At 39.0% G+C, this 12,035-nt stretch overlaps 1 protein-coding gene across 4 annotated transcripts in view; it reads right to left on the bottom strand.

The window, feature by feature from the left end:
• POLA1 (DNA polymerase alpha 1, catalytic subunit) overlaps positions 1 to 12,035 on the bottom strand; it is a 306,069-nt gene that overhangs the window by 241,358 nt on the left and 52,676 nt on the right. For 3 of the 4 annotated variants that reach the window (XM_032756700.2, XM_032756701.2, XM_058441438.1), the window contains exons 25-26: positions 10,735 to 10,884; positions 10,202 to 10,324 (exon numbers count right to left, since the gene is read on the bottom strand). In XM_032756700.2, the coding sequence (XP_032612591.1) occupies positions 10,202 to 10,324; positions 10,735 to 10,884 (273 nt within the window). The remainder of the gene's footprint in view (positions 1 to 10,201; positions 10,325 to 10,734; positions 10,885 to 12,035) is intronic. The other variant, XM_032756702.2, reaches the window with a different exon arrangement.

The following is a 12,035-nucleotide window of genomic DNA, read 5'->3' as shown; positions in this document are numbered from 1 at the left end:
TTCAGCAAATGCAGGCCAGGCACAGTGGCTCACGCCTGTAATCCCAGCACTTTGGGAGGCCAAGGAGATCGAGACCATCCTGGCTAACACAGTGAAACTTCGTCTCTACTAAAAATACAAAAAAATTAGCCGGGCATGGTGGTGGGTGCCTGTAGTCCCAGCTACTCGGGAGACTGAGGCAGAAGAATGGTGTGAACCCGGGAGGCGGAGTTTGCAGTGAGCCAAGATCACGCCACTGCACTCCAGCGAGACAGTGCGAGACTCCGTCTCAAAAACAAAAAAACAAAAAACAAAAAACTTCAGTAAATGCAAAGGGGATAAACAAGAAGATGCCTAAATGGTCTCCTTGATGGAGCTTTCTTCTCTTACACTCCCAGACCCCAGGCAAGATTTGACCTAGTCTTTCTCTTCCCAGCTGTCTCTTACATCAACTGGCTTGTGTCCTCCTAAACCTGTACCTTTCAACGTCCAAAAACCCAAAAGGCACACAGAGGCCAATATCCATGCATCTTGGAGATGCTAATTTCCAACTATTAAGAAAGAAGAATAAGGTTATTCTGAATTTGTCTCAAGTCTAACATCTTAGCCATTTTGAAAGAAATACTCAGTATTTTCAAGCATATAGAGTAAAATCAAGCTTAAGGGTAACCCACTTATTTAATCTCTATAAATGCAACACTGTTATAACAGAGTATATATAACATATATATTACATGCTTACCATATACTTTTCATATAAGTATATATTGTTTATAATGCAAGCATATATAATAAGCATGAATTATTCTATATACTTGAATTTTTATCATCGCATTTCTCTCAAATTACTGAAAGTCTAAGTTATAATCTGGACTGGTCTTCCATGGGGTGTTTCCAAAGTACAGCTTCCTTTTTTCACCTTTATTTGAAAGTACCAACATTACTTTCATCAATTTTTGAAAGAATGTAGACAAATGGACAAGCAAACAGATGGTTCCTTAGTACAAGTTCATCAATATAAACGATCTGCAGATAAAATGTCACTTACTTAAATATATATAGTTGTTTCTACAGTACAGGCTGAGTATCCAAAATGCTTGGAACCAGAGTGTTTGAATTTGGAATTTTGGAATATTTACATTTATACTAGTTGAGCATCCCTAATTCAAAAATCTGAAATACAAAATGCTCCATGAACATTTCCTTTGAGTATCATGGTGGCACTTAAAGTTTCAGAGTTTGGGCTGGGCGCAGTGGCTCATCCCTGTAATCCCAGCACTTTGGGAGGCCAACGCGGGAAGATCACAAGTCAGGAGCTCAAGACCATCCTGGCTAACACAGTGAAACCACGTCTCTACTAACAATACAAAAAATTAGCCAGGCGTGGTGGTGGGTGCCTGTAGTCCCAGCTACTCGGGAGGCTGAGGCAGGAGAATGGCGTGAACCCAGGAGGCGGAGCTTGCAGTGAGCCGAGATAGCACCACTGCACCCTAGCCTGGGCAACAGAGCAAGACTCTGTCTCAAAAAAAAAAAAAAGTTTCAGATTTTGGAGCATTTCAGATTTTTAGATTAGGGACACTCAACCTGTATTTAATGGTATATGAAAAGAACCTAGGCTCTGAAATAACTATTAATTTGTACTAAGAAGAATTTCAACTCATTCCATCTGAATTACCACAAATTCTAAATGAGTAGAATGTGAATTAATAAAGCCGAATAGTATGTGTTATCAGTTCTGAAGAACTGCCAGGAATTTAGAATCCAAACATCCCTGAAATATGACAATAGAAACGAAATTTAAAAATTATCTGGCTTCAAATTTTATAATGTAAGCAACTTTGAAAGTGACAGGTAATTCATGATCACTAACAAAGGATATTGCTTTTTTTAACATAAAATATGTCTGCCAAAATACATTAAACCTTCATATTAGCCTTAAAAGAAATTCTCATATTAAAAAAAATCAAAATGTTAGTAGGTCAGCTGAAGTTAAAAGTAGTCTTAATGGTGGCTATAAAAATTCTGGAGACAGAATTAGAACTCATCCCTCCTACCACCCACACAGTTTAAATGGGTCTGGTTTGGCAAGAAAATTCTTCACACTGCCATGTTTTAGGTGACAAAAGTATACATTTTTAAGGCTAAAGTTTTCCCTCAGGCTACATAAGAGGCCAGAAATGAAATATAAGAACCAGCGTTCTTTATCATTTTTCACATCATGGTCCCCTTTGAGTCTCTTAAATGCTATGCATCCTCTCCTCCAAAAAAGTACACATATGCACAGACACACAAAATATTACATACAACTTCAGCGGATTCACAGACCTCCCCTTTACTCTACTTGGGTTGAGGGAAGTTCTCATATGACAATCTAAGAATCAGTAAAATTTCAATTTTTTTTTTTTTTTTTTGAGATGGAGTCTCGCTCTGTTGCCCAGGGTGGTGTGCAGTGGCATGGTCTTGGCTCAGTGCAACCTCCGCCTCCCGGGTTCAAGCAGTTCTGCCTCAGCCTCCTGAGTAGCTAGCACTACAGGCACCTGCCACCACGCCTGGCTAATTTTTTGTATTTTTAGCAGAGACGGGGTTTCACCATGTTGGCCAGGCTGATCTTGAACTCCTGACCTCAGGTGATCCACCCGCCTCAGCCTCCCAAAGCGCTAGGATTACAGGCGTGAGCCACCGCGCCCGGCCCAAACTTTGTATTTTTTATATGCCCAAAAGATTGTTTTCCTTCCTTCTTACCACCTTTAGTGTAATTTCCTCTATTTTCACTGACTATATCGCTACTGTTGGAAATATGAGTTACTCTTTCATGACTATCTTTTAGACCACAGGTTCACAAGCTTTTTCTGTAAAGGGCCAGATAGGACATATTTTAGACTTTGGAGTTCACTCAGTATCTCTGGCAACTACTCAACTCTGCTGTTGTAGCACAAATGCAGCCATAAATAAATGGGTAGGGCTGTGTCCCAATCAAACTTAATTTACAAAAACATACGGTTTTGAGTTGAGTTAGCCCATGGGTCAAAGTCTGCCTACCCCTGGAATACAGGAACAATACAGGAACGTTCAATAACTCTACAAGGAAGCACAATTAGATTCCTAACTTGTATCATTCCTAAAAATAATTTCTAGAAGGATTAAAGACCTAAATAAGAAAAGCCGGCCGGGCGCGGTGGCTCACGCTTGTAATCCCAGCACTTTGGGAGGCCGAGGCGGGCGGATCACGAGGTCAGGAGATCGAGACCACGGTGAAACCCCGTCTCTACTAAAAATACAAAAAAATTAGCCGGGCGTAGTGGCGGGCGCCTGTAGTCCCAGCTACTCGGGGAGGCTGAGGCAGGAGAATGGCGTGAACCCGGGAGGCGGAGCTTGCAGTGAGCCGAGATTGCGCCACTGCACCCCAGCCTGGGTGACAGAGCGAGACTCCGTCTCAAAAAAAAAAAAAAAAAAAAAAAGAAAAGCCAAACCTTGCAACTTTTAGAAGAAAACAAGGGAGAATGTCTATGTCACTAGAGGAGGGAAAGATTTCTTGTGGGAAAAAAATCCACATAGTGTAAAGAGGAAAAAATTAAATATCTGGCATTAAAATTAGAAACTTCTGCATAATGAAAGACTACAAATAAAGTAAAAGGACAAGCTACAGACTGAAAGAGATATCTGCAGCACAAATGACAAAACAAGGATTGGCTTTTGAATACCTAAGAATACTAAGAGACATACAAACCAACAAAATAGAACATCTATGTTCTATTCAGACAAGAAAATGGAAGAGTTAATAAACACATGAAAAGATGCCCAACTTAACTCATAATTTTAAAATGTAAATTAAAATCACAATGAGATATCCTTTCATACTCATGAGACTAGCCAAAAAATACTCAGATAACAAGTGCTGCAAGGATGTGGAATATCAAGGATTATGCAACAAGTCTAAGTATATATATAGTAAGTTTAAAATACCTCAACAGAGAACTAAACAAAAATTCAAAGAAGCAAAATTGTATATCAAAATCATTTCCAATTCTCTTAAGATTAGCCTCTGATACTATGACTGAGGGAGTTATGTATTGTGGCTCCAGCCAGACATATGAATTTAGCTACTTGATTTTTAAAAATGAGCTTGCTGTGATAAATTAAATGGTTGCTCTTATCAATAAAGCCTCATATACTGCTGTGGATGTTGTACAAATTCCACTCCTAGAAATATACCAGAGAAACTCTCACAAAGGTGGTGTTGTCTACTTCAGTACTGTTTGTAACAGCAAATAATTAAGACAAATGAAAACTTGGAAACCTAAAGATATGGATGACGGCAGAATTAAAAAATACACTGTGCTATATTTATTCATCGAAATATTATATAATAGTTAACATGAATGAATCAAATCTAAAAATGTATCAAGACGAATATACTTAAAATGTAGCATACAGAGTAGAGTTTTCCTCCTGCTTTTCCAAACTGCAAAAGAATATGTATAGCATGACAACACACTACATGTATATACATGTTGCAGAAGCAAAAAAGAACAACCCATGGGCAAGAATGACAAAACCAACTCTGGGCAAGTTACCTCCGAAAAAGAAAAAGAAATGAGAGAGGATAGGGAGGAAATGGTCTTTAGCTGTCTCTACAATATTTTATTGCTTTTAATTTTTTAAAGAAAAACTAGGCTATTAAGAGATTGCGGCGGGGCATGGTGGCTCATGCCTGTAATCCCAGCACTTTGGGAGGCCGAGGCGGGCGGATCACCTGAGGTCAGCAGTTCAAGACCAGCCTGACCAACATGGAGAAAACCCATCTCTACTAAAAATATGAAATTAGCCGAGTGTGGTGGCACGTGCCTGTAATCCTAGCTACTTGGGAGGCTGAGGCAGGAGAATCGCTTGAACCTGGGAGGCGGAGGTTGCGGTGAGCCAAGATCGCGCCATTGCACTCCAGCCTAGGCAACAATAGCGAAATTCTGCCCCCCTCCCCCCCACAAAAAGAAAGAAAGAAAAAAGATTGCAAAAGTGAAATTTTTGGTTACTTACAGGTAAAGATGAAAGACTTCTCTTAATATTTAATTGTAAAATTCTTCAGTCACTCATTCTCTTTCATCACCAACACCAACGAAGGCTAGAGCCCTCTGTCCTAGTGCCATTCCCAAGGGATCCTGATAGGTGCTACCACATCACCAAGAAAATCTCAGAAAGGCTTGCCAAGATTGTAATGTTTGCATTAATGATTTGGATACACTTTTAATGTGCACAAATTCCAGCTCCAACACAACTAAAAGCCAGGCAGTCTACGACCAACTGGCAAGCAGGCTGGCAAAGACTTATTTCAGCCTATCAGGTAGGAAAATGAAAATGCATGGACTCTCTACCTAAACATCAGAGCATACATTTTAAAATGCAATAAAAAAATCCAGACCAAAAATGGTTTTCTCAAGGACACAGAAATAAGAGAGTAGAGAAATAAAAGAATACCAATGTCAGTAAGTACTAATTATTCCATCAAGACAAATAGTCCCGTTAAATTAAAGTTATGCAATGAGTATACTTCTAAGTACATAGTCAGTTTTAAATTCCCCAATAAGGCCAGGCACAGTGGCTCCTATCTATAATCCTACAGCTTTGGGAGGCCAAGGTGAGAGGATCCCTCGAGGCCAGGAGTTGGAGACCAGCCTGGGCAATACAGCAAGACTCCATCTCTACAAAAAATAAAAATAAATTTGCCAAGGATGGTGGCATATGCCTGTAGTCCTAGCTACTAGGGAGGCTGAGGCGAGAACATTGTCTTAGTCCAGGAATTCAATGCTGCAGTGAACTATGATCACACCACTGCTCTCCAGCCTGGGCAAGAAAGTGAGACCCTGTTTCTTAAAATAAAATAAAATAGGCCTGGCGCGGTGGCTCATGCCTGTAATCCCAGCACTTTGGGAGGCCGAGGCGGGCGGATTACGAGGTCAGGAGATCGAGACCATCCTGGCTAACACAGCGAAACCCCGTCTCTACTAAAAATACAAAAAATTAGCCAGGCGTGGTGGTGGGCGCCTGTAGTGTAGTCCCAGCTACTCGGGAGGCTGAGGCAGAGGAGAATGGCGTGAACCCAGGAGGCGGAGCTTGCAGTGAGCCGAGATGGCGCCACTGCACTCCAGCCTGGGTGACAGGGAGAGACTCAATCTCAAAAATAAATAAATAAAATAAAATAAAATAAAAAATTTTGCAATAAAAAAATTCAAAAAGGCAAAATTATATATCAAAATCATTTCCAATTTCCTTTAGATTAGCTTCTGATACTGTGACTGAGGGAGTCATGTATCGTGTCTCCATGGCCAGAAATCAGAATTTAGCTACTTGATAGAAGAATTAACTTGCTATGATAAATTACTGTTCCTATCAATATAACTAATGATTAAAAAATCATAATTATTTTAAACACTAGAGTATTACAATCCTTTGGGCCAGTTTTAGCTTTTCTTTAATAGTTCCAAAATTAACAAAAGTCTAAAATGTGGACAGATTTAACTCATTAAATTGCCTTCACTATTGTTCACAGAATAAAATCCTTAATTGATTAATGATCTCAGGGTGTCTATCGCCACCTAGTGAACAATCACTTCAATTACCACATCAGACATTTGACAACTGATACACCTTTTCTTTCCGGTTTAAAAATATATGTCCACTCAGTGCCACAGGCTTGCCCAATTTCTTTTTTATGCCTCTCTACACACGCATTGAGAACAAACACAAATACAGATGGTATTTCTATAGATTCACAGAGTACTTCTCTGAAACACTGACTTCATTACTTTTAAATAACGTACACACTGTGAGATCCCTCATACAATTCCTTACCCATTAGCTCATTCCTCTACCACAAAGCAATTCAAAATCATGGAAGAGTTTAAGCGTGAAAGATCACACCTGTGAAAAGACAATATTGATGCCCATTTGACACAATTACTAGCACTTTTATTATAAACCTGTTTTAAAAAGTACAATTAGTAATTACTCTGCGTATTCTAGCAGCCATAATACATTTGATTACAGAAATTATTAGGTCGCTAGAGCCAAACCTGCACGATTCCAACAAAACTGAGCAAACACAAAATAGACTTAAAAATAAAAAGGAAAAGGCTTCAAGGCCTCCCTAGGCTGTGTATTAATCCACATCCAAATGCAAAATTTTATAATCTTTTGCAATGGCATGCTACCAGGTTTCCTTCTCATTAATTTCCACTTGAAACTTAATCTAATTTATCCCACAAGGACTTTAAAAGCAAAGAATCTGTAAGATCTGCAGGTTACTATATTATTCTGCCCACTCGTATCTTGTCACAAAAAAATACTAGTTTAATAAGTTACAAAGGTATTCCAAAATCTCAGCACACTGGCTCTCATTTTCACTTCACTCCTCCTACCTCTTTAATAATTAAGAGACGCTAATCCAAAGAAAGATGATCAGACTACTTCCATCCACCAATGCTAACAATTATCACCAATACTTTAACAATCATTTTTATATTAGGAAATAATATTTGTAAGTGACTTTGGATCTTCTTCTAGAATAAGATTTCCTGGGAGAAACTGCATAATTATTATTTCTCAGTAGCCTCATATTACTTTAAAGGCCTACTTTCCAGAGTTTTATTTATCCTTATTTGAGGGAAACAGCAAAGGGTAAAGAGAAAAGAGGAAAGCAGATACCAAGAATTTAAATCACATACAAGTAGTTCTAGTTTGTCTGAAATCCTTTGTTTTTTAGTGGAGAGAACAGGGTTTTTTTATAGTTCATTTATTAAAGATTTGTTATTGTTATATTTTATATAACAGAAAAATAAAAATTGTGTTTAAACTCGCTATTAAAAATCCAGCTAAAGAAAACCATTGCCCTTAAAATACAATGGATTAGGAGGGTGGGGGAGATCACTGGACAAATTTGGGGCTTATCATTATCAACAGTGCCCTTTTAAGCTCGTGGATTTCTGAGCCAATGCAGAAAATGTAACAACAGGGATTTCCCAACAGCAAGAGGCACTCTCCAAGGGAGTAAATTGTCAACTATTGCCTCTCATGAGAAACTTAAGAGTAACCTTGATCCAATCTCAATAGTCAACCCATGTATTATCACCCAGTTGGGGCACAGTGAGTGCATTTTCTAATACAAAAATAAGATGGTATTCCATCAGAAGCCACTGGATACATGTAAAGAAATAAAATTTAAATAATTTTAAAGTAAACTTAGCTTAAGAAACTGAAAACATCCTTCCCTTCCCTCACTTCAGCTAGCCCTTAAAACACCTATATCTTTCTCACGTAAAATAGACCTGTGTCTTGAGATGGGTACCAAAAATTATGATCTTCCTGTAATAAGAGGTAGAATATAAAGCAGAACCAGAGTCATAAATGACATCTTGAGATGGAAGAGACAACCCTACTGTACTAAAAGGATTTACATTCAAAATAGCCACTTGTTATACTTTATCTCTGAGTTTTAACTTCCTCAGAAGTTTAAAATGAAAACGTTATTATCTATTTCAAAGGATTCTTGTGTAATTTCAGTGAAATAATGCATAAGAAAGCTTCTATCACATCACTGGTGTTCAATACATGTTTTGCCCTTCCGGTGTCCTAAGACAAATCTTTGAGATAGGGCTGCCAACAGAAGAGTGATTCTGAACATCCTGACATTTATTTCATATACCAGCTAGATCTGCACTGTCCAACACAGTAGCCACTAGCTACATTTGTCTATTTAAGTTTAAATTCATTTTAATTATAATTAAAGCAATCTAAAAATCCAGTTCCTCAGCTAGTTGGCACTAGCCAGATACCAGGTGCTCACTGGCCACTTGTGGCTAGAGACTACAGCACTGGATAGTGCAGATGGAGAACATTTTTATCATCATAAAGTTCTACTGGACAGAGCTGGTCTAAACTCTAAAGCAGAGGTCAGCAAACTTTTTTTCTAAAAAAGACCAGAGAGTAAATGTATCAGGCTTTGCGGGCCATGTGAGCCTCCATCTTTTCTACTCAGCTCTGCTCTCATAATACAAAAGCAGCCACAGATGATACATAAACAAATGAGCTTAGCTCTGTTCCAATAGAACATTATTTACAAAAATAGATGGCAGGCTGCATTTGGCCCAATGGTCATCATTTGCCAACCCCTGCTCTAGAGCATTCAGAGTCCAGACCCCCCAATATAAGCATTTTTCCCATGACCACTACCTACCTCCTTTAAGGCTAAATAGTCTTAAACCCACAGACAAGGAGTTAAATGGAATTTAATATTCAGCGTAACTATTCTTTTACAAATTAAGAAAAACCCACGCACATAGTACTAAAACAGTTGAAGCTTACAGTATTCATAAAGTGACGTACCCAAATTCTATTTGGTACTTGGCCCATCTTATTAAAGCCAATAACTCTCAATCCATAACTCCTGTCTTGACATATTCCTGGAATTCTGGATCTATACATCCAATGGCCTCCTTATTATGTCTGGAATTCTATTACTCATGCCAAAGGCAACACATCCATGACAGAATTCTTAATCCTTCTTTCCCAGTTTCCTCCATCTTAGTAAAAGGCTCTACTAGTTATCCTCCTGATTTCTACCTTTCACTCACACTCCAAGCTAATCCATCAGCAAAAAAAAAAAAAAAAAAAAAAAACACCTCTCTTACGTCATTCTCATTCATGTCACCTCCTCAAAGAAGCCTTCCCTGACCACCTGACCAATCTAAACTAGCCATCTAAACATTCTCTAGCCCACCATCCTGTTTTAATTATCTACAGAGCATTTACTTCTATCATATTTTCTCAGTTATTTCTTACACATGTTTATTTACTTATTTACACCCCACATTCCCAACCCATGTCGTCCCCAACCCCAAACCCCTCCTATTCTGGGTAGAATGTAAGCCTCATAACAGGGATCTTTTATGTCTTGCTTGACACTCTATCCTGAGAACCTAGAACAATGCCTGGCACGTAGTAGATGTTCAATAATAAATACACACACACACACACACACACACACACACACACACACGAATTAATGAATCCTTATTTAAATGTCTATTGGTCTCAAACCTGTCATCCAAAGAGAAGGATATTGTATTTGATGCTGTCCAACTAGGTAATAAACTTGACTCTCCCACACTATAACATGTATAGTTAAAAATACTCTCATATCTAGAGATGTGAATGTTATTATGCCATTTACCTCCCTTCCTTTGTATGTCACCAAGGCAGCCAGTGGTTTGGCGTAAAATCTGCTATAGGAAAATCCCAGGCAACCATACATACTGTTCGCTGTGAGCTTCAAAGCCTTCTGTCGAATGTCATACTGCAGGCCACACAGAACAAAAGACAAACAACAACATTTACAGATGCTTAAGCATTACATTAGATGTCTTTCTAGATCTCCAATAAAAAAGGGAAACCCTCAGTATCCCTGAATAAAAAATAATTAACATACTCAATCCATTCTCCTGGATCCATGATTCCCTAACCTCCTAGAAGCGGCAAGTAAACACAGACTCCAAAGCTCCCAGGAGCCAGAAGTATCTTGCTCAGATACAATCTTTGTAAACAAAGGTGGCTTCCATTCTGAGGCACTCTAGTATTTTTAAATGGTCACCTACCCACAAATTTAAAATAAGTACCTGCATTTGCCCAGCATCCTGTTTACTCATAAATAATCAAACTGTAAAAGCTGAGACTGTCACTCAAGTGTTTCTTAGTGAAAAGATATACCTGAAGAATAAGGTCTGGATTTAAGTCTTGCTGTTTCATTAGCTGTTTGACTTGTTTTCTCCGTTCTACCAGTTTCCGGATCTCTCTGGGCAAAATGCCCATTTCTAAGCTTGGATCTGGCAACTCAGGGATCTGTTGTTGTTCTCCATCCTGATAAACACACAACAAATTTCACACAAATCAAACTTTTGTGAAATAAATTTCTACAGTAATATTTTATAGGAGCTTTCCCCTCATGATCACATCTTGAAAAGCTATTATCTTATACAAGATCAACAATGCATGAGTAGTATAAGAAAGAGCTGAGAGGGTTGTAGAACAGGTCACGATTGCCCTCTTCTCTCCCAATTATATTAGGCTGTCATTCCCAGTATCTCCCACCCCTGTAGTTAGACACAAATTTAGATTTCATTTAAAGGGATCCATTTGGCCAGGCGCGGTGGCTCACACCTGTAATCCCAGCACTTTGGGAGGCCGAGGTGGGCAGATTACGAGGTCAGGAGATTGAGACCATCCTGGCTAACATGATGAAACCCCGTCTCTACCAAAAATATAAAAAATTAGCCCGGCACGGTGGCGGGCGCCTGTAGTCCCAGCTACTCGGGAGGCTGAGGCAGGAGAACGGCGTGAACCCAGGAGGCGGAGCTTACAGTAAGCGGAGATCTCGCCACTGCACTCTAGCCTGGGCTACACAGCGAAACTCTATCTTAAAAAAAAAAAAAAAAAAAAAAGGGATACATTTTTACACATGCTATCTTTCTTCAACAAAACTGGAGAACAACATGTTTGGGGAAATTGTTTTTAAAATACAAACACTAAGACCTCCAGGATTAAAAAAATAAAATAACTAGCAGCTAAACTACTATTTTAAATCATTTTACTACCAAACAAAATGCTATAGAATTTTAAAACTATGGAGAGTCACAGCAGTTATTGTAAATGCTGTAGACTAAAAATAAAAAGCTAATAAATCAGCAAATTTAAGAGTTTGGAGCAGCCAGGAGCGGTGGCTCATGCCTATAATCTCAGCACTTTGAGAGGCCAAGGCGGGTGGATCACCTGAGGTCGGGAGTTCAAGACCAGCCTGGCCAACATGGAGAAACCCCATCTCTACTAAAAATACAAAATTAGCTAGGCATGGTGGCACATGCCCGTAATCCCAGCTACTCGGGAGGCTGAGGCAGGAGAATTGCTTGAACCCGGGAGGCAGGGGTTGCAGTGAGCCAAGATCACAACATTGCACTCCAGCCTGGGCAAAAAGAGCGAAACTCCGTCTCAAAAAAAAAAAAAAAAAAAAAAAA

This window comes from Hylobates moloch, unplaced genomic scaffold, assembly GCF_009828535.3.
Source record: "Hylobates moloch isolate HMO894 unplaced genomic scaffold, HMol_V3 SCAFFOLD_7, whole genome shotgun sequence".
NCBI classification, from domain to species: domain Eukaryota; kingdom Metazoa; phylum Chordata; class Mammalia; order Primates; family Hylobatidae; genus Hylobates; species Hylobates moloch.
This window is presented reverse-complemented; position numbering and strand designations above follow the sequence as displayed.